General features: G+C 42.2%; 1 protein-coding gene across 1 annotated transcript in view; it reads left to right on the top strand.

Annotated features, from left to right (window-relative positions):
- The first annotated feature begins 342 nt into the window (after positions 1-342).
- PARN (poly(A)-specific ribonuclease) overlaps positions 343-27,291 on the top strand; it is a 156,180-nt gene continuing 129,231 nt past the window's right edge. The window contains exons 1-13 of the mRNA XM_055340577.1: positions 343-485; positions 936-1,013; positions 2,707-2,786; positions 3,272-3,339; positions 3,424-3,505; positions 11,172-11,232; positions 13,399-13,564; positions 15,008-15,073; positions 15,810-15,848; positions 17,432-17,474; positions 18,531-18,611; positions 23,212-23,268; positions 26,491-26,568. Coding sequence (XP_055196552.1) covers positions 467-485; positions 936-1,013; positions 2,707-2,786; positions 3,272-3,339; positions 3,424-3,505; positions 11,172-11,232; positions 13,399-13,564; positions 15,008-15,073; positions 15,810-15,848; positions 17,432-17,474; positions 18,531-18,611; positions 23,212-23,268; positions 26,491-26,568 — 918 coding nt within the window. The 5' untranslated portion in view covers positions 343-466. The remainder of the gene's footprint in view (positions 486-935; positions 1,014-2,706; positions 2,787-3,271; positions 3,340-3,423; positions 3,506-11,171; positions 11,233-13,398; positions 13,565-15,007; positions 15,074-15,809; positions 15,849-17,431; positions 17,475-18,530; positions 18,612-23,211; positions 23,269-26,490; positions 26,569-27,291) is intronic.

Here is a 27,291-nt window from a genome sequence, read left to right as displayed (position 1 = left end):
CAAGTGGCGAGTTTGATTCCTGCCTGCCTTTCCCCTTCCATCCCAAGGGAAGCTCCAACGGGGCAGGGACCTTGCCTCCTCTTCCTCACTTTATGTGAGGCACATAACGTCGCCAGGGACTACGTGCTCCCTCCCTCACCGGGGGTTAAGACACCAACACACTTCTTCCGAAGGGACTGTCTCCTACGCCCGGCCTCGCAGGCGAGATAGACCACGCCTCGGGGATGCCCATGGCCACGCCCCTCCCCCGTCCCTGGAAGGAGGGGACAGGGCCCCGCTCGGCCCCGCCCCCGCCGTGACGCAGGCTCACGTGACGCGCGCCGGCGCGCGCTGTTTCCGGAAGTCGCCGCCGCGGTCTCCGCCGCCGCCACCTCCGCTGCCTGCTGCTGCGGTCCCCGCGGAACTTTGCGAGTAGAACGGCTGAGGCGGGCCCCGGGCGGGGCCGCGGTTCTGGCCACTCTGCAGAATGGAGATAATCAGGAGCAGTGCGTGTCCTGCGTGCACCTCCCCCAGCCCCACGGACCCCCGTCACCCGGCCTGCTAGGCCCAGGCCGGGGCCGGTTTGCTTGGCGGGGCCTTGCCTTGGGGCTGGGGCAGCCCCTTAGGGGTTTGCCTCCCCTTAAGTCTGTGAGCTTTTTCTGGGGGAGGGGCCTGCCCCTCTCTGTCCCGGTCCCGGGCCCTCCTGCCCGGGCGTCCCCCCTCCCCTCTGTGGCCTGAGAGCACCCACCCCCATGTGCCCTCCTGTGGCCCGGTACACCCACCGGGAACCTGCCCCCCTCTAGTCGTGCGCCCCTCGGGGACTTCATACTCTCCGCCTTGCCCTCCTCCCGCCCGAGGTCTCAGAGTCTCCCCAGCCCTTCCTTCCTCTCCCGTTAGGAGCTCTTGGGCAGGAAGCCAGGCCACCGGTTCTGAGCCTCTTCTCGGTTTCTTCACAGATTTTAAGAGTAACCTTCACAAAGTGTACGAGGCCATAGAGGAGGCCGACTTCTTCGCCATCGATGGGGAGTTTTCAGGTATCCCTCGCTTGTAAGCCAGGAGCTAGCAATGCGCAGCCAAGGCTCTTCTTCCCGTTGGTCAGACCCCGTGCCTGCTGGCCACTCCTCCTTGTTTGTGGCCTTGGGCGTTGTAGGACTCTCCGTTTAGGCCTGGAAGAGGTGCGGTGGCTCTGGGATTGTTGAAGCTCCACGAGGGTTGCAGATCGAGATCTTGATTTGGGCGCAGCTTAAAAGTTGTTTGACATGCACGTGGTAGGATTGAGGTCAGGCTCTGTGTGTGTGTGTGTGTGTGTGTGTGTGTGTATGGTAAAATACACATGAGATAAAATTTACTTTTTTAACCATCTTGAAATGGATTTCATAATGCGTTGGCATTAAGCACATTCAGCTCGTCTTGCATCCATCTCCAGGACTTTAACATTTTCCTGAACTGAAGCTCTGTACTAATTGGACAGTAATTCTCCCCATTTTCCCCTCCCTACTGCCTCCAGCAGCCAGCAGCTATTCTTTCTGTATCTATGAATTTGACTACTCTAGGCCCTTCCTGTAAGTGGAATCATACAGTGTTTTTCCCTTGTGACTTGACTTTAGGATCAGGCTCTCATAGATAAATGAAGGTATTCCTTTATGCATTGGTGGAAGTGTTTATTGCCTACCTCAGCATGAATGTGTGTGTGTGTGTGTGTGTGTGTTAATTATCAACACTTAAAATTGCAAAGCCCCCCCCCCCCTTTGGGGATAGAGGACTAATTTCTGAGTTGTTGAAGTCATTATGAACAATTGGTGCAGGTACGCACTTTTGCTACCTGACTTTATGTGTTTAAAAATTTAACCCATTTCTGAAGGAATCTGTGCTCGGGTAAATATGATACTCACTGTTAAACCTGAGGTTTCTAGTTGGAGTCAGTTCCCTAGGAAGCTGAGTTTTCACCAGAAATCATTTTTCTCTGTGACCTTCAAAATTTCTTTGTTGTATAGATATTACTACAAACTGTTGATCAAGACTGATATTCTAACAATAATATACTTCAACATTGCTGGATGTCTGACTACGCGTTAATCCTTTAGAAAGCAACAAAACTTATTTAATCCTACAGACTGCTTGCTTTTTTTTTTTTTAAAGATTTATTTATTTATTAGAGACACACACAGAGAGAGAGAGAGAGAGAGAGAGAGAGAGAGAGAGAGAAGCAGGCTTTCAAGGAGCCCAATGTGAGACTGGATCCTGGGTCCCCAGGATCATGCCCTAGGCCAAAGGTGGCGCTAAACCGCTAAGCCACCGGGGCTGCCCTACAGATTGCTTTCTTAAATCATTATTGTGTTTTAAAAGTTATTTTATTAATTTTTAGAAAATATTTATTTAAGAGAGTGCATGCGTGCGCACACACAAGCTGGGGGAGGGACAGAGGGAGAAGCAGAGTCCCCACTGAGTGGTACTCCAGAATCATGATCTGAGCCAAAGGCAGACACTTAACCTACTGAGCCACCCAGGCACCCTTGAAACCTATTTTAGACAGTAGTACTGCATATGATCAAATTAAAGCATTCTCATCTCTAAATTCATTATTACGGTGTTGAGCTTGGTGGCCAGTGAAATTAATTCTCATTTTGGAAAAGTAAAGTAAGGAGCACTTCCGATTAATCTTAATTCATAAGAACAGGAAATTATGTGCTGTTGAATAGTGGACTGACCTTTTTTTCTTAAAATTAGGAATCAGTGATGGACCTTCAGTCACTGCACTAACAAATGGTTTTGACACTCCAGAAGAAAGGTATCAGAAGCTTAAAAAGGTAAGTGGATGTGTTCAAACATCTTTTTTTCCCCCATATTGGTCTTCCTTACATTGAATTATAAAGAAATGTCATCATGAAACTTGCATGTTAAATTCTCTACCCCACCTATGAGATGTATTTTAGTGATGTTAAAAATAACAGCAAAAATAATTGTTTGCTGGAAAACATTTTGGGGAAGGTTTAGTATTTTCAGTGTTAATTTGATTTGTAGGAAATACAAGGGGGTTATTTTAATCATTTGGAAATAGGCCTAAGATGATGCTCTTGCTCTTGGTTGGTAGATAGGTGCTTAATTGGGAAAGGAATTAAGAAGCATATGTAAATTAATAATGCTTCTGATAAGCAATGTGTAATCTGTTGTAATCGAAAGTATTCTGTTAAAAGTCAAATTGAGTAGTTAGAAAGCCCACCTGATTGAGAGTACTGATGCTCACGTCGAATATACAACACTCATTTGACGGTGTTTTGTTTCCCTTTTCCAGCATTCCATGGACTTTTTGCTGTTTCAGTTTGGCCTTTGCACTTTTAAGTATGACTACACAGATTCAAAGTAGGTTGTTTTAACAAGCAGCAGATTTCTTTTTTCATGGAGTCGTGTAACCCACTAAGTCTCCTTTTGTCTTCTTTCCCGCAGGTATATAACAAAGTCATTTAACTTCTATGTATTCCCGAAACCTTTCAATAGGTCCTCACCAGATGTCAAGTTTGTTTGTCAGGTTGGTAGCATAATTGATTTTCTTCTGTTATGAAGTGCTGATGAGGCAAGTGCGGAAATGTGGAATCAGAATTTTTTTTTTTAAGATTTTTTTATTCATGAGAGAGAAAAAGAGAGAGAGGCAGAGACACAGGAGGAGGGAGTAGCAGGCTCCACGCCAGGAGCCCGATGCAGAACTCTATCCTGGGACTCCAGGATCGCGCCCTGGGCCAAAGGCAGGCGCTAAACTGCTGAGCCACCCAGGTTCCCCCCAGAATTCTTTTAAAAATTTGGTTCTACCACTAACTTTCAGTTTTCAGCAAACCCCCTTAGGATTGCAAATTAATGACACCGCTTTTAATGACGCTGCTCTTTTCCTCCTTCCTTTAAAATCAAGGGGTAAGAGCAATAGGTAAACAGGTGGAAACCCGAACATGAGGTTTATTACTAGCAAAGCTGACTTTGGGAACATGGGTTTGTAATGTGTTTCTGTTTGGGATTTTTAATATCCTCCCCCTGATTTGAACCTTTAAATCAGGTCCTTCAGGCTTTCCTGCCCCATGCTCTTTGTACACATCTCCAAGGGTAGGGCTTTATTTTCTAGAGTAACAGAGTATATGTATATCCTGTTTAAAAAGAGAACCCAGAAGGGCCTAAAGTGCATTTGCTCAGTTCTGTTACCCAAGTTTCCCAGTTAAGAGAGTCCACAGTTTCCTCTGGAGGAGGAGAGGGGATACTTCTATGAACCAAGGTAAGGATTTAGAACATTACCTTTAGAATATTACCTTTAGGGGCACGTGGGTGGCTCAGTGGTTGAGCGTCTGCCTTCGGCTCAAGTTCTGATCCCGGGATCCTGGGATCAGGGAGCCTGCTTCTCCCTCTGCCTATGTCTCTGCCTCTCTCTCTGTGTCTCTAATGAATAAATACAATCTTTAAAAAAAAGAACATCACCTTTAGCATTTTGTAGCTCACCTGGTAGCCACTCAGTAAATATCAGTTCTCTCTTTCTGTTCTCTTAATAATCTGTTATAAAGCATAAGGAGGATGTATATAAGTGATGTAGTGTGTGGATATGTGATTAGAGACAAGTGTTGATCTCTTTTCCTTTACTATCTTGGTTGCTCAATTCTCAGCAATGTTCATTTGAGTTTTGCCATCCTTCTTCTCTTCTGCCTGTAAGTAGTAATGGAGTTAAGAAAGCCTGGAGCATAGGCTTCTGACCTACTGAGCCATGCCAGATTCTTTCTATAATAAGGCAAGTGAAATTATGAGTTAATCATATGCCTGGGGTGAAGAGGAAAGGGGAAGGGAATTTTGGTCTTGTAACCTGGTTTCTTAAATTAGCAAGTAGGCCTTTATCCTGCATTCAGTTAATAGTTATTTACCAACTACCTTATTAGGGGATACTAATTAAACAGTATTTGTTGATTCTCAATGAGAGAAAAATAGGCTCTGTTTGGCAGTTGGTGTGGATAAAATTTTTCTAGCGATACCAGGAGAAGAGAGAAATGTACATGGCTTCTGCAACTTTAGCCAGGCATCGATCATGCAAAAGCAGATATTGGCAATGAGACACCTTAGGGGTGATGCTTTGTTCTAAATACCAACAAAAGTACAGATACTCTAGGATATGCCCTGGAAGTGGATCAGAAGAACTCTGCCCGTCACACAAAGGTATTCTGTGGCTACACTTGGAACACTTAATGCAATTCTAGTTGCCAGCCCACTCCTTAAAAAACAAACAAACAAAAAGATATGATGGATTTGGATAGGCCAGAGACTCCTGTCTAAAATTGACAATGGAGGGTGCCTGGGTAGTGCATTCGGTTAAGCATCCGATTCTGGATCAGGTCATGATCTCAGGGTCGTGAGATCAAGCCCTGAATTAGGCTCTGTGCTCAGTGTGGAGTTTGCTGGTCCCTCTCCCTCTGCTTCCGCCCCCCCCCCCCCCCATCGCTTGGATACACATGTGTGCATACACTCTCTATCTCTCAAATAAATACATGAAATCTTTAAAAAACAAAATGGACAATGGGATCAACACTGCAATTTTTTAGTCTGGAAAAAGCAAAGGCAGAGAAAAGGTTTAAATTTAGTATGTAAACTTGTGAATTGTATGGATAAGATGAATGATAATATCTTTGAATTTTTAGTTTTTTTTTTTTTTTTTTCGGGTTCTCCATCCACTGTGGTATCTGTTTTATTTAAAATTCTAGGGCAGAGTTGCATCTTACAAGGGAGTTAGTTTCTAAAGTCAGAGAGCGGGATGAAAACACTCTTGGAAAGCTCTTACCACCCTTAAAACAGATAGGGTTTGGAAGTAGAGCAACATAATAGGTTCTTTTGAAAAATAAACATCTGTACACACAGTGAGTTGCTTACACACTAGGCAGGAAAGAGAAGAACAGGCTGACTAAGAACCACACACTCTCCCAGGGGCTGTTCCTGTCCAGTGGAATAGGAGGGATTCACATTATGTAAAAAAATTTTTTGGGATGCTTGGGTGGCTTAGCAGTTAAGCATCTGCCTTTAGCCCAGGGTGTGATCCTGGAGTCCTGGGATCGGGTCCCACATTGGGCTCCCTCCCTGGAGCCTGCTACTGTCTCTGCCTATGTCTCTGCCCCCCTCGTCTCTCTGTGTCTCTCATGAATAAATAAAATCTTAAAAAAATTTTTTTTTGAGTACATGGATAAATAGTATTACATTAGTTTCAGGTATACATCATATAGTGATTCAGCATCTCTATATGTCATGGTGTGCTCACAAGTATAGCTACCACCTGTCACCAAACAAGGCTATTAAAATATTATTGTGTTCCCATGACTTTATTCAATCCATGCCTAGAAGCCTCTACCTTCCATTTCCATTTCCCTTTACCCATTTTGCCCAGCCCCTTGCCTCCTTCCTTTCTGGCATTTGTCAATTTCTTTTCTGTATTTAGGCATTTACATTGTTTTTATCTCTTTTTCTTCTCCTTTTTATTTTTCTAGTGGAGCCTCAAATGTTGAATTCACTGAAGATATATAAATGATTGTGAAATATTAGAACATTGCTGATATCTATAGAGTAAAAAAATGAGTTTTTTTTTTTTTTAATATATCCTCTTCCCTGGGACACCTCCTTCCCTCCTTTTGTCTTGACTTTTTTTTTTTTTTTTTTAAAGATTTTATGTTATTTATTTGAGAGGCAGAGCATGAACAGGGGGTGGGCGATCCCAGGACACTGAGATCATGACTTGAGCCGAAGGTAGACACTTAACCCACTGGGTCACCCAGGCGTCCCTTTCTTAACTTTTATATACTTGTATTCCTACACAGATTTCTTCCACTTAGATTGGTGGCATGTCCCAATAAACTCACTGTAAAGTTGGAAATCTTGTAAGTCAAAATTGCTTTTGGTACCCCTGACCTATTGGACATCATAAAGGTGCTCAGAACACTTACATTAGCCTGCTATTGAGCAAAATCATCTAACACAAAGCCTATTTTGTAATATAATGTTAACAGTCTCATCATTTGTCAAATATCATATTGAAAGTGAAACATAGGATGGTTGTATGGGCAGGGTGCCTGGCTGGCTCAGTCAGTAGAGCATACAACTCTTGATCTCAAGGTTGTGAGTTTGAGCCTCATGAAGGTTTAAAAATAACATCTTAGAAAAAAAAGAGGAATGATTGCATGAGTATAGTGCAATCTAAGTGCTTGTGTTTGTGTGGTTGAGTGGGAGCTGCCACTGCCCAGCATCATAAGAGAGTATTGTGCTGTATATATCTCTGGCCCAGAAAAGATCCCAATTCAAAATTCAACGTAAAGTTACTACTGAGTACATACTGCTTTTGCATCACTGTGAAGTGGAAAAATCTTAATATGAGCCATTGTTAAGTAGGGGACCATCTGTATCCATAAATCTACACACGTTTATCTTTTTTTTTTTATAAATTTTTATTTATTTATGATAGTCACACACAGAGAGAGAGAGAGAGAGAGGCAGAGACACAGGCAGAGGGAGAAGCAGGCTCCATGTACCGGGAGTCTGACGTGGGATTCGATCCCGGGTCTCCAGGATCGCGCCCTGGGTCAAAGGCAGGCGCCAAACTGCTGCGCCACCCAGGGATCCCACGTTTATCTTTTTAAAAATATTTACAGATTCCTAATACTCATATTTTATGTAACATGTATTTTCCACTCAACACAGTTTCTTCATATTTCACAGTGTGGATGTATGTAATTTATTTAATTGGAATGTAGAACTTTTCCAAAGATTCCTCCCCCTTTTTTTTGAGAGAAAGAGAGCAGGGGAGGGGGCAGAGGGAGAGAGAATCCTCTGTAGGCTCCTAGGCCAGCATGCAATCTGACATGGGACTTGACCTTACAACCCTGAAATCATGACCTGAATTGAAACTAAGAGGTGCTTAACCGACTGAGCCACTCAGGCTCCCCAAAGGTTCCCTTATTTTTTTTTTTTTTTTTAAATTTTTATTTATTTATGATAGTCACAGAGAGAGAGACAGAGAGGCAGAGACACAGGCAGAGGGAGAAGCAGGCTCCATGCACCGGGAGCCCGACGTGGGACTCGATCCCGGGTCTCCAGGATCGCGCCCTGGGCCAAAGGCAGGCGCCAAACCACTGCGCCACCCAGGGATCCCAGGTTCCCTTATTTTAAACAGTGTTGTAAACATTCGTGTGTAGTATGTGTTGGTGTATATGTAGGAATTTTTTCTTTTTAAGTAAGCTCTACATCCAGTGAGGGACTCAAACTCACCACCCTGTGATCAAGAGTTGTATGTTCCACTGACTGAGCCAGTTAGGTGCCACAGATATGTAGGAATATTTTTATAGGATTTAAAAAACATTTTATATATTTATTAGAGAGGGTATGAGTGGTGGGGAGGGACAGATATAGAAGGAGAAGCAGGCTCCCTACTTGGGGCTCATTCAGTCCCAGGACCCTGGGATCATGACCTGAGCTGAAGGCAGACGCTTAACTGACTGAGCCACTCGGGCGCCCTATAGAATTTTTTGACAGATTTCCTAGAAGGGGAGTTGCTGACTCATAGAGCATTTGCATATGAAATTTTGATGGATGCCTGAAATTGTTCTCCCAAATAGCGGTGCTCATTCTTTGAATCCTGAAAGTGGTATAATTAGGGCAAATCAAAGGTCATGGATTCTAATTTCAAATAGATTTTGTAGGTTCTAGGATTAAAAAAAATTATGGTAAGTAATACATAACAAAATTCATAATTTTAAGTAGTTTTTTTTTTAAAGCTTTTATTAGAGTGCACAAGTGGGGGTGGGGAGGAGGGGCAGAGGGAGAGGGAGAAGCAGACTCCTTGCTGACCAGAGACATCACCCCCCAATGCCCCCCGCTCCCCACCATCGGGTTTGATTCCAGTATCTCGAGACCATGACCTGAGCTGAAGACCGATGCTTAATTGACTGAGTCACTCAGGCGCCCCATCATTTTAAGTACTTTTTTAGAAAAATACTTTATTTTAATTCAGTTTGCCAAAATATAATACCCAGTGCATTTTAAGTAGTTTTTAAGTTTAGTGGCATTAAATAAGACATTAAGTTGTATAACCTGAAGGGTGTTGTTTGAGTGGAAAATACATAGATTCAGAAAGGGACAGATGAACCTTTGGCTGGATATTTAAAGAGAAGGAAGTTAGGATATTTTGGACTCTAGTGACAGGGACAGAAAGGCCTTTTCTTAGTCCATCTTTTAGTGCCTCTGTCAGTGATGGGATATTTCAGTGGGCAGAGCTGTAAGAATACTCAGGAACGGGGCAGCCCTGGTGGCTCAGCAGTTTAGCGCCCCTTCAGCCCAAGCTGTGATCCTGGAGACCCGGGATTGAGTCCCATGTCAGGCTCCCTGTATGGAGCCTGCTTCTCCCTCTGCCTGTGTCTCTGCCTCTCTCTCTCTCTCTATGTGTGTGTGTGTGTCTCTCATGAATAAATAAATAAAATCTTAAAAAAAAAAAAAAGAATACTCAGGAACGGTAGACAGAAAGGAGGGTTGTGGTCCAAGTCAGAAGACATTGGGTCTTGGTTCAGAACAGGATAAAAAGGGAAGATGTGGGTGGGGGTGGGGAATTGCACATTTCAAACCACAGAAAACCTGGAACTAATGGAAGGCCAGGTGCGTGTGTTCATGTGTGTGGTGGTGGTAGGGTAAGATAGTCTTTTTTACATCTCTGCCAGGTTTTAAAAAGAATTTGTGTTGGCAAATAAAGATAAATTCATTATTTACCTTTTGACACAAGACCTAAAAAATGAGTAAAGGAAAAATTGAAAGCAAAGAAAAATGAAGATGTGCTTTGTACAGTGTGATTAGAACACAGAGTTTGTGTCAGAGAAAGTCTCCACTCTTCATCTCTGTGCTTTCTAGCAGCTGAGTTGGGGGGAAACACACCCACACTTCTGTGGCCCAGAGGATCGGAACAAAGCAGGTCATGAGAACATACAACTTTCACTACCATAAAGCAATCACAAATACAGAAAACCTTGTCTTCAGCTATGTGTCTCAAGTGAATACTGTCACGAGTGTAACGGGACTGGTACAATGTCCCTCATCTGGGATGTTGGTATCCTGACACAGTAAAGTTCAGGAAAGGTAGTTCTATGAGGAACCAGATCAAAATGACTAAGATGTGTCACCCTCTCATGTTCTGACTTAAAACAAGAAATTGAGTAGCTAGGGATGCCTAGGTGGCTCAGTGGTTGAGTGTCTGCCTTCAGCTCAGGGTGTGATCCTGGGGTCCTGGGATCAGGTCACGCATCAGGTTCTCCCTAGGAGCCTAGTTGTCTTTCTGCCCATGTCTCTGCCTCTCTTTCTGTGTGTCTCATGAATAAATAAATATAATATTAAAAAAAACGAAATTAGAGTAGCTATGGTCGTATTTCCTGCTCTTTGGTTAGATCGAGTCAAGAACTTTGTGATTTGCCATTTGTGGGTGCCATGTATCATAGTATTTTCTTAATGTTTTCATTTAAACTTCTATAGTGTAGCTTATAGTAGGTTTGAGATTGTTTGTGTAATCGGTCTTGGTACTGGGAACTTTTCTCTATTTTTGATCTTGAATGTAAAGAATGCCCAGCTAAGGTTTTCGGTTTTCAGAATCTACTGTGATGTGTTACGACTTGCACATGTGAGCTACTCTAAGTGTGAACTGGTGGTGAGAGAATGTCGGTACATTTTATTTTTTTTTATAGTTTCCTACTCAGTACAAGGATCAGGAGTTTTCTGCCTTTTGGGAGAATATGTATTTGCCTTTACAATTTTCTTAAATATTGTGAAACAAAGGATATTTGTTTTATAAGCTCTAAAGAAGAAGAGCCCAGATAGTTTATGTTTTAAGGATTTATTTATTTATGAGAGACACAGACTGAGGGAGAGAGAGAGGCAGAGACATAGGCAGAGGGAGAAGCAGGCTCTTTGCAGGGATCACGACCTGAGCCAAAGGCAGGCACCCAACTGCTGAGCCACCCAGGCGTCCCGAGCCCAGATAGTTTAAATGAATGGATTATTTGGCAGCCTTGGAGTAGAAAGCCTAATTTTCTGACCTCTGGCATGCTATTTCCTTGGCTGCCTGTTTTTGTTAACATGTCTGAGCTACCTCCCTGCTTCTGTTCACGTATCCGCCGCCAATATCACCAAAATGTATGTTCTGTTCACTCCTGTTTCAGAGCTCAAGCATTGACTTTCTAGCAAGCCAAGGATTTGATTTTAATAAAGTTTTCCGCAATGGTAAGATTATATGTGACTTATCCTTAGAGCTTGTAAATTTGGATTTGATTGAGAATTATCTTATTGTGCCTGCCGTCTGACACAGAATCTCAAGAGTCCTGGTATACCATGTGCAGCCTTAGAGTTTTTAAAAAATTCTTTTATCATGCCTTTTAAAATTTAGCCTCGTTGTCACCTGTGAGCTGAACGGGAAGAGTAGACACTACTTCATTTCTCTCTAACAAGGCCTCACTTACTTCTGATTTTATTGGGTGAGGTTTATTCTCCCACTAAGTGTGACTTAGTGGTCCTGACAGGCCACCTGAGGGGAACACTTCCTTGTTTTCTTCCAGCGAGATAACTGGTAGAGTACATTACAAAGTAACTGTCTGCTAGAAATGCTGTAATGAAAACTCCCCATTTCAAGTAGTGCTTGTTTTATAATTGGAAATGTTTCTCATGGGAGAATAAAAGTCTGCATAGACCATAGTCATGTTGGCTCACTGGCTGGTGTGACAGGTGGGTGGACACCCTGAGGAAAGGGACCACATCTCATTCATTTCATATCCCTGATACTTTGAAAGCTGGAGTCGTCTGCTATGTCAAGGAAGTGACCCAATATTCATGAGTGAACACTGGGCGGTAAAGTCCCCACCAGAATGTTTTGCCTTCCAAGTGTTTGGGAGAGCCTCTGGTTTTCCCCCACGGTTTTAAGCAGCTGCTGTGGGAAGGTCAATAACTACTTTTAATTTGTCTCATAAGTTACATTCTTTTCCACCGTGAATGCCAAATTATTGAGTTCAGGAAGGAGAGTTTTCTCAACAAAAGTACTGGAAGATAGACTCAAAATTCTCTTCCCATCAGCGAAATGGTCTTGTGAACCCTTTAGAACCCATGCCATGGTGTTTTTTACTTGCCTCACTGATGCTGCCCCTTAATTTTTATTGATGATTTTGACTTGGAAATAGCAAGAGAAAGATTCTTGGAGCCCAGACTAACACAGTGAGTGAATGAGCTGGGCTTGAGCACACAGTTTGGGTGTTCTAAAAATTTTTCTCCATTGGCTTATATTTGACTCGAAAGCTTTACAACATACAGATTCCAAGGGGGCGTCTGGGTGGCTCAGTCGGTTAAGCATCCAACTCTTCTTGATCTCAAGGCCTTGATCTCAAGGTCGTGAGTTTGAGCCCCACATGGAATCCTTGAGCTGAGCAAGGAGCCTACCTAGAAAAAATAAATAAAGAAAATACAAAATTCCATTTGTAGTTAGAGCACTATATTGGAATAAGTGCAGAAATCTTTTGAAAGAACTTCCTTAACTGGTCTCTATGGATGTATCATTTCCAGCCTGATGGCTTTATTTTCAGAAAAGGAGAGAAACAGTCAAATGGGAGTGTGCCTCATTCTCCTTGTGTTTCTTCTTTTTTTTCTTAAGATTTTATTTATTTATTCTTGAGAGACACAGTTTACAGTTTACTATGTAAATGAGGTCTCACTGTAAATCAAGCCATTCCCACACATTTACCCCGCCTTCAGCCTTCAAGAGTCAAGATGATCTCTTAGAAACGAGAAGCAGATAATGTAATTATCTTGCTTAAGACCTTCTAATGGCATTCCATTGGTCTTAGAATAAAGTAAATTCTTGCCATGGCTTGTAAAGGCCTGCACAGTCTTGCACATCCTCTCCATGTCGATGTTGTACCATTCTCCTGCTCACCATGTTCTGGTCCGGCCACCTTCCTTGCTGGTTTGGGAGCAGTCTGTGCCATTCCATCCTCTAGGCATTTATACTTGTTCCCTGCCTGCCGTGCTCTTCCCCTGACCCTTTGGTGACCTTCGGGTCTTCCCTAAAAATGACCTCTGATCATCTCGTCCAAAGCCACCCCCTTCACCACAGAGCAGGGCGCATCTCCTTTGTTCACTGTTAGCTCCCTTGTGCTGGATACAATGCCTGGCCCAGTGTTAAGTGCCGAATGAGCATTTGTTGAAAGAAGGATGAATGATGGGAGCAAATGAACAGACAATTTCAAAATCATTTGCTTTTTCTGTTGACTTTTTGGGATATGATTATATATGTTAAGCCTTTCCTGAGTGTTTTAGATTCACTGGTTCATTCAAAAATTTTTCTGTTAAAATATTTATGTGGTGTTACTTCTGCTAATGCTTTCTTTTTAAAATTACACTTAGGAATTCCATATTTAAATCATGAAGAAGAAAGACAGTTAAGAGAGCAGTATGATGAAAAACGTCTGCAGTCCAATGGTGCAGGAGCTCTGTCTTATGTATCTCCAAACACTTCAAAATGTCCTGTGACAATTCCTGAGGACCAGAAGAAGTTTATTGACCAAGTGGTGTAAGTTCCAAAACTGAAACTGAATGGACGTTATGTAAATGTATGTTGGGGCCGGACTGACATCTGTATTTTAAGGTTGAGCTGCGCACACATAGTGCATGCAGGTGTGATAGGGTGAATGGCAGGGTTTCATTGTGTCATACCTAATTTTGTGTAATCATAGCACATTGTTAGATAGAATCTTGTGTACTGTCCTGAGACTTCCCACATGGCATTAGGCAAGAGACTCTTAGCCAGTGGGCATACCTCCTGCGTGGATCAAGGGCCCGCCCGATAACCACCGTCCAGTTTGTCTGAAGGCAGAGGAACAAAATAGACCCATCCAGATGTTTGCAGGATATCCCCATTTTTGTTTATTTTGTTTTATTTTGTTTCTTTGAATGGAGTTTCTGACTAGCAGAAACTGCCCCTGGCAGTCGCAGACCTGCCCCTGGAGGAGCGTCTGGTTTTACTGAGTTTTCGGTATAACTGCTTTACCAAAAAAGTAAAAATTAATTAATTACTTAATTTTATTTGAGTATAGTTGACATACAGTGTTATATTAATTTCAGGTGTACAACTTAGTGATTTGACAGGTTTGTACATGATGCTCTGTTCACAAGCATAGCTCCCATCTGTCTCATTATTTCACTATTACAGTATCATTGATGGTATTCCTTGTACTCTGCTTCTTATTCCTGTGACTTAATTATTTCGTAACTGGAAGCCTGTATTTCCCTTTCCCCTTCACCCATTTGCCCAGCCCTCTACTCTCCTTCCCCTAGAAAAGTAAAAATTTAAATTACTTGTGTTGATGAATCCTTGAGAAGTTTTACTAACTTGTGAATAATAACAACAAAAAGAATATGTCCACATAAAGTATTTTAAGATTTTATTTATTTATTCCTGAGAGAGACAGAGAGGCAGAGACACAAGCAGAGGGAGAAACAGGCTTCTTTTGGGGAACCCAGTGCAAGACTTGATCCTGGATCACAACCTGAGCCAAAGGCAGATGCTTAACCACTGAGCTACCCAGGTGCCCCATAAAGTATTTTTTAAAAAGATTTATTTATTTAGTTTGAGACAGAGAAAGAGGGAGAGAGAAAGCACGAGTAGGAGGGGCAAAAGGAGAGGGAGAGAGAATCTCAAGTAGACTCCATGCTGAGCAGGGCGCCTCACATGGGGCTTGATCACATGACCCTGAGATCACAACCTTCGCTAAGACTAAGAGTTGGATGCTTAACCAACTGCTTGCTGCCCCCCGCTCCCCTCCAATAAAAAATATTTCTATGTGTAACCACGTATAACTTTCAAGTGTAGCTAAAAACTTATAACCTGACTGGGTAGAGTTACACTTTCCTATGTGCCTATGGTTAGATTGCTTCTGAGTATGATGATTCTCTTGGTTGATGACTTCATTCTTTTAAAGATATTGATGTTGATGTTTTCATTCTAATTCCTCAGAGAGAAAATAGAAGATTTACTACAAAGTGAAGAAAACACGAACTTGGATTTAGAGCCATGCACTGGGTTAGTTGCCCTGAATATTCCCATATGTTCTTTTTTTGGAGTGGTGGATGATTTCTGGCATGGGCTCCATTTTGGTCTTTGAAACACACATTCGCAGTCTTTTTATTATTTGTATGTTTCCAAGATGTCAGCACTAACTTTAGCATTAACACAGTGAGGACAATGGTATATTGAGACACTGAATGAACAGTCTGTCCTGTGCTGTAGGGGAGAAAACACTCATGCATCTTTGGCTTTAATGTACCCTCTAGAGTGGCATAATTACGGTAGCCTTGAGGAGTGCTTGATTCATGAAAGCTTCGAAGGGAAGAATTCACTGTCAGCCCCCTTCTCTCCTTTGAATTTCTCTCTGCAGTAAAAAAATGTCAGCGTTTCAAAGAGGCAGTGACTCAAATACCTTACTTCCCTTTTACTTTGAGACTAGCTTCAAAAAGTGTTTTAATGCATGTGCCTATTTGAAAGTCATCGTACAGCCACAGGAAGCGATGCTGTGGTTAGACAAGAACTTTTACATCCTCGAAAAATGTGATAGAATAATATTAAAGAACATTCTGATGAAGACAAGTGGCAAGGGATCCTGCTGCCGCAAACATCCTGCCTGTTTTTGTGTGCGTCTTACCTGTCACATCTCATGGAGTTGCTTTTAAAAGTTAAATGTCTTTCTCAGCCAGTGCTTGATCAGTTAGGATTTTCTTTTAATGAGCCCAAATCAGTACCTTCTCTTTTGTTTTTATAGGTTCCAAAGAAAACTAATCTATCAGACTTTGAGCTGGAAGTAAGTGTTTATATTATATTGTATGTGAGAGCTCTGTGAGGGACCCAGGATTTAAAACTAAGTATTATCCTTTAGCTCTCTTTTCACTTTTGAGATTCTGCAGTTTGTAATGAATTGATCATAGCATGTTCTTGGGCTGTTCTTTAATTGTGTTAACTTCCCCCTACTCCTTAAGTTCCTTGAATACCCACTAATTTTTTTGTTGTTATTTCCTAGCAGATGATTTTAAGCCTTTAAAATTTTCTTTTCAAAAAAAAAATAAAATAAAATTTTCTTTTCATTATCACTTTGGTCTTAAGTCCATGAAGTTCTGGATGTATAGTGTTCTGGTCTTTGAGGGTGTATGATACAGATTGAGTCTCAGGATTTTTTTTTTTTTAATATTTTTATTTATTTGTTCATGAGAGACAGAGAGGCAGAGACACAAACAGAAGGAGAAGCAGTCTCCTCGCAGGGAGCCTGATGCAGGACTCGATCCCCGGACTGGGATCACACCCTGAGCCGAAGGAAGATGCTCAACTGCTGAGCTACCCAGCCATCCCTGGGTTTTGAGATCTAAGAAATAGCTCAGATGAATGCTCTTTTTAAAGCAGGGGTTGGGCCATGGGTGAGTTTCAGGAGGTCTGTTAATCCCCCCAAAATCTCATCCATTGTTATGTGCATGTATTTTTCTGGATGTGTTTCCATAGATTTCTGTATTTTCACTTTTTTTTTTTTTTTTTTAAGAGAGAGAGAGTATGTGCATGTGAGGGGGGTTGTGGAGCAGAGGGGCAGAGGGTGAGGGAGAAAATCTCAAGCAGACTCCGAGCTGAGGAGGGAGCCTGACTTGGGGCTTGATATCATGACCTTGAGGTCACGACTGGAACTGAAATCAAGAGTAGGATGCTAAACTGACTGAGTCACCTAAGCACCCTATTTCTGTATTTTCCAAGTGGCTCTCTAATCCACAATTTGAACATTAGTGTTGAACAGTTGGATGTTTATATTTGACTTTGAGGTTCTTGTTCTCTCATTAGAATCTGCAATGATGTGTATACTTGGAATTTACTTTGAATAAATGGGAAAGGGACCATTGTCCTCTGACTGGGCTCCTTTCCTGTTGTGTTACCCTTGCAGTGTATTCCATGTAGGTTCCAGATTCCTCTCCTTGGCTATTGCAAATTACCATGTCAAAGTATAGCAGAGTTAACTTACCTCAGACCTCTATGTATGCCCTGTATTATCTAAAATGACCTTCAAAATTTCACCTAGGAAGTAAATGTTATTATATTTGGAAGTGAGATTTGATTGTGTGGTAATGAGCTGAATGTATTATGTGATGCATGACATGTCAGAAGATGCCTGTGTCCTAAAAAATTTAATTTGAAATCCAATGCACTCCTGACTTTTAAAAGCAGACATAGAGAAACATTTGGCAGCTGCAATATTATGGACAAGACTTACTAGAAAGTCTTCATTATAGTAGTATATATATTAATGACAGTTAACTAAATTTCAGCCATAGAGTTGCTTTGAAAATACCTAGGGTTTTAGCTGTCATTGTCTCATCTAGTGATGTCCCGTTGTCTCTCTCTTTTCTTTAGGTATCCCAAAGGCATTCATGTTGACACTTTAGAAACTGAAAAGGTAACCCCAAGAACTATCCAGGGCCAAACACATGGAATGATATATTGACATGCTAAGAGTAAGGGTTGACTCCTGGCTGTGCTTCCTATGAACTGGGTGACCTTGGGCAAGTCATGTCACCTCTGGATCTGGAAGCCTTGTCTTCCTCATTGGTACTCTGGGGACAAGCCTGACAATGACAGTCTGTCCCTGTTTCACAGCTATTTTGTGGGTTAGCGGACATGAACATGCTTTGTTAACTTGAAAGTATGTAAATGTTAGTATGCATTCTAATTGTGGTAGAAAGTTGTAGTGCTCTACATGAAAAAAGTGGCTTCCTGTTAGATGGGCACATGAAATTAAATGATAGAATCTGCGGCATTAAGCATCAGCATTGCTATGGCATGTATTCCATCGCAGAGATGCGATGATGGAACCGTAATGGCTACTGGGAGGCTGGTGGTGGGCTCCTTTAGGAAAATTTTAGAATTTCAGAATTTTGTGGATGCTCTTAAGAATTTTGTGGTTGCTCTTAAGTCAGATGTCAGATGAAATAAGAGATGAAGTAAATGGAAAACTCTAGCTAGAAGATAAATCTCAAACTTTGACACAGGGTGTGGTGTGCTTAATTGATACAAAGTAGAATACATGAGAAAGAAGGGATTAGTTTTCTGACACCTTACCAGGGAGTCCAGGATTTTTTTTCTTAGGTCATCAAAATATACAGAAATTTTATTTTAAAGCCAACTGTTTAGAAATTCACATTTACATGGAGCATAACTTCTTAGTGTTCATCATGGAAAGTGTCTTATTCTTGTAGTCTGTTGATATTTTGAACTGACTTCTGTTGGGTTGAATTAATAAACTGCAGGCAAATGTCATGCAAGCACAGAGGCAGAATTTTGGTTTGTAACACACCAGCTCAGTTTTTGGTGGCATTTCAAAATGCTATCAGCATGTTTAGCCCATGAAAGGGTGTGTGCTGGTAAAACATATAACTCCGAATGGTAGCAGAATCTGGATTGTTTGAGATCAGATTGCTTCCTGAAAGTTGTACTTCTGCTTTATGTCTTTTAGAAGGAGCGCTACATCGTCATCAGCAAAGTAGATGAAGAAGAGCGTAAGAGGAGGGAGCAGCAGAAACTCGCTAAGGAACAGGTGACTGAGTCATTTTCACATTCTTTGGGTGAGAAACGACAACTCGATACTGACTTAGGCCTTTCTGTATGTTTGTAGGTCTTGTGTCACATTCAGCGTGATGAATAGTGTCCTACCCTAGCAGTATTGAATTGGCAGAGAAACCTAGAACAGAACGAGGGTAACTTAAAAAAAAATTTTTTTTTAGAGATTTTATTTATTCATGAGACACACACACACACACACACACACAGAGGCATAGACATAGGCAGAGGGAGAAGCAGGCTCCATGCGGGGAGCCCTATGTGGGACTTGATCCCAGGACTCCAGGATCACACCCTGAGCCAAAGGCAGATGCTCAACCACTGAGCCACCCAGGCATCCCCAAGGTTAAAAACTTAGACATAGCCACCAAAGTGAGTCTGACATGTTGGTTGACCAGCACCAGCCTTTGCCTGTGTGAATCAGTCTTTTTTTTTTTTAATATTATTATTTATCTATCTATCTATCTATCTATCTATCTATCTATCTATCTATCTATCTATTTATTTATGATAGTCACAGAGAGAGAGAGAGAGGCAGAGACACAGGCAGAGGGAGAAGCAGGCTCCATGCACCGGGAGCCCGATGTGGGATTCGATCCCGGGTCTCCAGGATCGCACCCTGGGCCAAAGGCAGGCGCCAAACCGCTGTGCCACCCAGGGATCCCAATGTGTGAATCAGTCTTGAAGAAAGTATCTTTGGTCATCATTCAGATTGTGTGTCACTGAACTGCACGCATCATTCAGATTGTGTGACCCTGAACTAATATTGCTGTGTTTAGCTTCGGGCACAGTTGCTGGTTTTCCTAAAACAAACTGTGGAACCTGTGATTCAATAGATTAGGATGACATGGTTGTATTTGCATTGTTAGAGAGCATCACTCTGGTTGCTGTCTGGAGAGTGGATTCCAGAGGAGGACCAGAGGCAGGGAGATAGAACGATTATGCTGTGGAGTAACCTAGCAATGAGATGTTAGTAGGTTGGAATAGGATAATGAGTAGTAATTTAGGTGGAACCTGGAGATATTTAGAAGGTAGAATCAGTGGAATTTGGGATTGAGTGTGGGCACTGAAAGTGGAGGGGAGGGCAGCCCAGGTGGCTTAGTGGTTTAGCGCTGCTTTTGGCCCAGGTCATGGTCCTGGAGACCCAGGATTGAGTCCCATGTTGGGCTCCCTGCACGGAGCCTGCTTCTCCCTCTGCCTGTGTCTCCATCTCTCTCTGTCTCTCTGTGTCTCTCATGAATAAATAAATGAAATTTAAAAAAAAATTGTCATGCAACCTAGCCAGACTACCTTAAAAAAAAAAAGAAAAAAGTGGAGGGGAGAAAAGAAAGATACTCATGCCAAAATTTTGAGCAACTGGGTAGACTGGTGTCAGATGGGGAGGGCCAGAGTGATACTGGTAGGGAGACACAGGCAGAGGAGACCAAGAGCTCACACATGCATAAGGCAGGGCCACAGCTGACTGATTCAATCAGTAAAGGGACAAAAAGCTACTGTTGGATTTAGATAGTTTATTGCTTATATACAGAAGGAAGATAAGCCAGAGGTGCCAGCTGCATTTGGTCCCACATGCCAAAAAGACAACACTGAAACCAAAGGGCCAGGAGACTGCAGTGGAGTTTTGGCTGCCCCATTACTGAGGAGCCAGTTCTAGACTGCAGCTAAGTGCTTTTCTCTGTTGTAGCTCTCTTTTGCAAAGGAGGGTGGGGCAGAAAGCCCCATGCCTCATCAGAACCTGGGAGGTAGTGAGAAGTACTCATGACTGGAGAGAGGGAGGCAGGTAGGAGATGGCCTCATAGCAGCTCCTCACAAGCCTTGGCCTCCCACCCGCTCTTCCTGGGCTGTTCCACCAACACAGAGATGGGTCGTGACTCAGGCCTTTGCCTGTGTGGCATATGTGGATACATGCAAGATCACAATGGCACCATGGCAGAGCTGTCCCCCAACAGTGGAAAAGGATGTCACCCTCTGTTTTTGACTCAATGACATTTTAGATGTCTTGGGACATCCAGTAGTGGGTGTCCTATAGACAGACTTGTCATTCTGGAGCTCAGGAGAGAAGGTGAGGTGAGAACTAGGTGTGGCTCTCATTGGTGGGGACACCGGGCCTGGGCTGGAGCACCTACCTTGCACTGAAGAATGAGAGTAAGATGGTCTGGGGTAGGTGCTTGAGGGATCTAGCATTGAAATGATAGGCAGAAGGAGAAGAATGTGCCCGGAGAGTCTTGAGACCAGCAGCCAAGCAGAATGTTCCAAGAGGGGAATGTCAGCAGAGGAGAAGAATAAAGACTGAGATGTGGCTACTGGGTTTAGCCTTGGGAGTCGTTTTTCTTTTTTTAAAAATAATAATTATTAAGTGTTGCAGTAAAAGTTTAATAACAGTTTTGAGAGCTAGAATTCCAATCCAGAGGACAGAGGAGAACAAGACAGAAGTCTGAGACCCAAGGGAACTGGGATATTTAGCAGGGACTCCAGCACAGTTCTCATTATTCCAGGAATTCAGATTTTCGTCCACTTGACAAGAAAGACCTCTGGTCACAAGGAAGAATGGACACTGATATAGGAATCAGGGTCGAATTAGTTATTCACCAGTTGTAGTGTATTTACTGTATGTTCAGGCATGGTGATAGATGCAGAAGGCATAAGAACAAATGATTTTTTTGATTTATTTATTAGAGCGTGAGCAAGATAGAGCGAGCAAGCACTGGGTAGGGGAGAGGAGCAGAGGGAGAAGCAGACTCCTTACTGAGCAGGGAGTCTGACAAGGGGCTCGATCCTACTATGACCCCAAGAGCATGACCTGAGCTGAAGGCAGACCCTTGACTGACTGAGCTACTTAAGCACTCCCAGAGCAAATGATTCATGGCTTTCCTATCCAAGAGTTCATTGTCTGGGAGAAAGTCATAAAGATGTCATTAAAACATTTGCATAGGAAAATGAAGTTTTAAAAAAATATTCCAAAAAATTAAAAAAAATTAATTGTGGCAAAATACACATAGTGTACAATATACTATCCTGTTTCTAGGTGTACAGTTCTGTAGTGTTAAGTGCTTTCATCTTGTTGGGTAGCCACCACCATCCATCTTAGGAAACTGCTACTCAGGTAATTGTTCTTGTCCTGTAAAACTGAAACTCTGTCCCCATTAAACACTAACTCCCTGTCTGCTCCCTGCCCCAGCCCCTGCCAAACATTGTACCTTCTGAGTTTGACGACTCTAGGTGCCTCATGTAAGTGGAGTCATACAACATTTGTCTTTTTGTGGCTGGTTTATTTCACTCAGCATAGTGTCCTCCAGGTTCATCCATGTTGTACCTGGTGTCAGAATTCCCTTCCTTTTTAGGCTGATCAGTAGCCCATTGTCCGTATAGACCACATTTCCTTCTTCTATCTATCATAGACAGTGGGTTGCTTCTATCTTTTGGTTCTTGTGAATAATACTGCTATGATTGTGGGTGTGCAAATTCTTTTGGAGTCCTTGCTTTCGGTTCTTTTGGGCATATACCCAGAAATGAAGTTGCTGGATCGTATGGAAGTTCTATATTTAATTTTTTGAGAAACTGCCATACTGTTTTCCATAGCGACTGTACCACTTTACATTCCCCCCAATAGGGCACAAGTGCTCCAGTTTCTCCACATCCCTGCCAAAACTTATTAGCTTGAGGGTAGTTTAAAGAGATGAACAGTTTCAGAGAGAGTGAGGCCAGAGAGCAGAGAGCTGCAAAGAGCTGGCAATGAAACGAGCTCATGGGCAGAGAATTGTTGAGTAATGCAGCTATGCAGGTGCATGCAGCTCAGCACTGAAGATGGGGTGTCAAGATAGAGAAATTGAGCCTATTTAGGTATCATTGGGAGGAAAAGAGAGAAGAAACTGGGTGGGGCTGAGTCTCAGAGTGCTGTGCTATAAATGTCCAAAAATGCATCTGACAAGGAAAAAAGCCAGGAGTTAGGAGAGTGCTTGATTTGATCAGTCAGCTGCCAGATGGGCTTCCTCAGAATTTAATGCAGTATTGAATTTGGCCAGCAGGTGGCAGCTTTGAAAAGTTTGTGTTTCTAAGGCCACTTGCTGGACTTTGGAGATTTCAGCAAACGATATGAAATGATGGGCAAATCCTAGGCATCGTTACTTTAGTAACTAATGAATAATTTGGTACTTGCTTATTCCATGTTCTGAAACAGAAGAAAGGTTTGTACATATGTCATTTTATTTTATTTTATTATTATTATTTTTTAAATTACTTATTTATTTATTTATGATAGTCACAGAGAGAGAGAGAGAGGCAGAGACACAGGCAGAGGGAGAAGCAGGCTCCATGCACTGGGAGCCTGACGTGGGATTCGATCCCGGGTCTCCAGGATCGCGCCCTGGGCCAAAGGCAGGCGCCAAACCGCTGCGCCACCCAGGGATCCCCCCATATGTCATTTTAGATGCAGTGGTTTGGGATGATGGAGATAGAGCCCAGGAAACTAAAGCTAACTCAATATAACATGAAAGTGCTTTTTGGAGCTAGGCGTTAACCTGTTCAAATAAGGAATCTGTTTATGTCAGTAGTTTCCTCGGTTTGTTTCTCTAAATCAGGAAGAACTGAATGATGCCGTGGGATTTTCTCGAGTCATTCATGCCATTGCCAATTCGGTAAGTGAACCAGGCTTTTTCTTTTTAACACGATTCATTTAAGGTGAAATGTGTGCTCATCACTGCCAATTACCCATTTGGTTGTGTGTAGAATGTTTACCTGGTATGAAGGGAAACCGTGGTTACAATGTGCTCGGTGACATCATAATTACCGATTGGATCCACGCCATTTTCTGGAAGGTTTACTTGTCCCTACAAGAAAATGGCAGTGAAACTGGAGCCTGGCTGGCTCCGCTGGTAGAGCATGTGACTGCTGATCTTAGGGTAGCGAGTTCAAGCCCCACAGTGGGTGTAGAAATTACTTAAAGATAAAAAAATTAAAAAAAAAAAAAAGCTTTTCTTGTAAAATGTCTAGGAAGATTATGCTTGATGCCCTTATATGCTCCATGAAACTAACTTTTATGATTCTCAAAACCATTTAAGAAGTAGAATAAGCAAGTAAGGAGTAATGGGAAAAATAATGGGGTATCTGACTAAGGGCGTTTTATTCCATAATTAGAAGAACCTAGAGGACAAAGATAATTGTGTTGGGTTCTTCTGCATAACTGTAATGGAATCTCCTGTGTGATGGCCTTGATAATACTTGATAAATTTTAAAAATGTGTTGACCATTTGTGTAAATATGCTAGAGTATTCCATGATAGGCATGGTGGACTTTTTTTAATTTATTTTTTTAATAAATTAATTTTTATTGGTGTTCAATTTACCAACATACAGAATAACACCCAGTGGCATGGTGGACATTTTTGCTTGTTTTCTAAGGCCCTTTGGAAAAGAAATCATCTTAGGTGCTGAGCTTTGCACCCAGGACACTTTAAGGCCGTAGAGAGCCCCTCCGTGTTCTGTGTTCCGTGGCTGTCTCACCACCAGGTGCAGGCTTGTGAGAATGGGAGTGCCTGAGGGGAGGCATGCGGCTGCCCCCAACTGGGAATAATCGGCAGTTTCAGAGCCCTGTGAAAGAAGTCAGTGAGGTCATCAGAACGGTGTAGAAAGTTGGATGAGTCTGCAGAGAAACGAAACAAAGATGAGCGTCTGTTCAGAAGTGGCTAACAGGCATCCAGAGAAGCAAAGAGGAATTTCTGGTCATATTTGCTTACATCATTATCCATCCTTAGCCAGCAGACTTCAGAGAAGTGGTTGATTTGACTGAGGCCAGCCCTAAAATACAGACCCATCAGCCATCACTTGGCTTTGAGCTCCTTGTGGCCATCCCTGATGGTGGAGTCTGTTTGCTTGGTTCAGACTCTGATGCCTTCACTGGCTGTGTGCAGCTCCTTGTTGTCCGGCTCCTACAGAATAATTCCCAGCGTGTTGCTGACCGTTGGTGGTTAACGTCACAAAGCATACTATGAAGAAAGCTCCCTTTATCAGTGACCCAGACATTTAAAATTTAGAAGTAACACATCTTAAAAACAGGCTCTAGAAAGCCAGGGAATACTCAACACTCTTAAGTATTTATGTCCCACCACATTTTTTCTCTGCTAGTCTTACTAGTAAATCTGTAGCATTTTTTTTTTTTTTAACATTTATTTATTCACAGAGAGCGCGAGAAAGGCAGAGACACAGGCAGAGGGAGAAGCAGGCTCCATGCAGGAAGCCCAATGTGGGACTTGATCCCGGATCTCCAGGATCACACCCCGGGCTGCAGGAGGCTTTAAACCACTGCGCCACCAGGGCTGCCCTTCTGTAGCATTAAAACATTTTGTACTAATTTTACACTCATAGCAAATAGTGGAAATCGAGAGAAGAAATAGAAGAGAAATAGTAGAAAGGGAAATAGTAGTGAGTTTCTACAGATTCTTCACCTTGCTCCCCTTTTGCTGATGTCTCCTATGACCATGTGGTTATCAGAACCAGGAGATGAACACTGGTATAATACTATGACCAAACTCTAGGCCTTATTTGAACTTCATCACTTTTCCGACTGAGTTCATGGTTCTTTTCAGGACCCACATTTACTTGTTCCTTTTCCTTAGCATTCAGCAGTTTGTTACAATCTCAGTGGTTTTTTTTTTGCTTGTTTTTGTTTTTAAATATTTTATTTATTTGAGAGAGAGGAAAAGGGAGAAAGAGAGAGGGAGAGCGAGAGCAAGCAGGGGAGGACTAGGACAAGCAGACTCCACACTCAGCTCAGAGCGCAACATGGGGCTTGATCCCACGACCCTGTGATCATGACCTAAGCTGTAATCAAGAGTCAGATGCTTAACTGACTGGACCACTCAGGTGCCCCAGCCCCTCTCCTTTTTTGAGCACCTCCTTATTTCCTGGGATCACAAGATGTTCAGACTCAGGCTGTGTTTTCCAAGCCTCAGTTCTAGAATCCATGAGTTCCCCAAGGAGTCTTGGTTTTTTTTAATTGAATAATGGTGTTTAGAAACCCTGATCTGGCACTAGGTACTGCTGTGGTGTTACTGACCCAAAAGGACAGTTTGTCTGTTGGATTGGGAAGATTTTGTATGTAACTGTTTATGTTAATGTAATTATGTTTAGCCCAATGTTTCCAGACGTATCTGAAGATGCACTGGGACATAGATCCACTGTAATGACCAGATAGATACTTTTTGTTAAAAATAGTGTCACCTGGATGGCTAAATCTAAGTTGGTGTTCCATTGTGGTAGTTTAATTTTTATCACAGTGGAGTGATTTATTGAACCCATATTGTACTTCATTTGGCAAAAAAGCAATGAATTGCATTGGAAATTGTATTTAAGAATATTCCTCATGAATTTTGACATAGATGTGAAGGAAACGATTCATTCTGTTTACTAGAATTAGAGATTATTTTTACCTTTCAGTGTTGTTATGAATATGTCTTTTATATATAAATGAGTTGTTTAAAGAATGCACTCATAGAATAGATATTTGGAGCCTGTTCACAAATTATTGATAGTTCAATGTACTTAGCATTTTTCACTTACTTTTAGAGCTCTTCAATAAAAATTTTACTACTTCTGGTTCTTGAGGGTGGCAAGGTAAATAAATAGCAGAGATCAATGAAATCAAAGTCATTGGAGCTTTTACTTTGCATAATGGATTTAACACTCTGACACTCTTAAAGAGGAATAAAGCCAGCCCTAACTTACTTATTTGAATATGGTTTTTTTAATATCAAAAAAATAAGTTCGGTACAAAATCCTCATAGACTCTGAACCATACATTTCACTCTCAAGCCCCAATATGATTTTGTGCTAAGAAGTCTTCTTCACCCTGACTTTCTTTAGGGAAAACTCGTTATTGGACACAATATGCTCTTGGATGTCATGCACACAGTTCATCAGTTTTACTGCCCACTGCCTGCGGTAAGTGACCTGTCAGTCTGGGTTAAAAATTCACGATTTCTTGACATTTGCAGTGACATGGCTGGAACTAGAAAATATTATGCTAAGCAAAACAAGTCCATCAGAGAAAGACAAATACTATGTGATTTTACTCACGTGGAGTTTAAGACAAAAAAAACCCAAATGAGCAAAGGGAGGAAAAAGCAAGAGAGGGAGACAAATCAGCAAACAGACTTTTAACTCTAGAGAACACACAAATGGTTATCAGAGGGCAGGGAGGCAGGGGGATGGGTGAAATGGGTGATGGGGATTAAGTTGTGCACTTGTGATGAGCACTGGGTGTTGTATGGAAGTGTCAAATCACTATCTTGTACTCCTGAAACTAATACAATGCTATATGTTAACTAACTGGAATTAAAAACTTAGAAGAAAAAAAAAAGAAAAAAACCATAATTCCTTATTACTGAGAAAGCATTCTCTATGTGAGTGCTGTTTCTTTGTATGCAGCACATTCCCAGAGAGAGTCTCAGGCGCTTGGTTGTAAAATTTTGAAGAGACGTACTTACAAGTTGTTGTAAGGGATCTTCAGTCGTCTGCCATTGGCAGAGCAGAGTTGAATATTTGTTTCGACTTGACGCCAGTGGTTTGCTCAGTTAGTGCTGGGCAGGGGTATCTTGGCCACAGGCGTGGTCTTCTCATTTGCTAGGGCTAACATTAGCCATAGATTTGTTTCAACTTGATGCC

This window comes from Nyctereutes procyonoides, unplaced genomic scaffold (assembly GCF_905146905.1).
Source record: "Nyctereutes procyonoides isolate TBG_1078 unplaced genomic scaffold, NYPRO_anot_genome, whole genome shotgun sequence".
Taxonomy (NCBI): Eukaryota; Metazoa; Chordata; class Mammalia; order Carnivora; family Canidae; genus Nyctereutes; species Nyctereutes procyonoides.
This window is presented reverse-complemented; position numbering and strand designations above follow the sequence as displayed.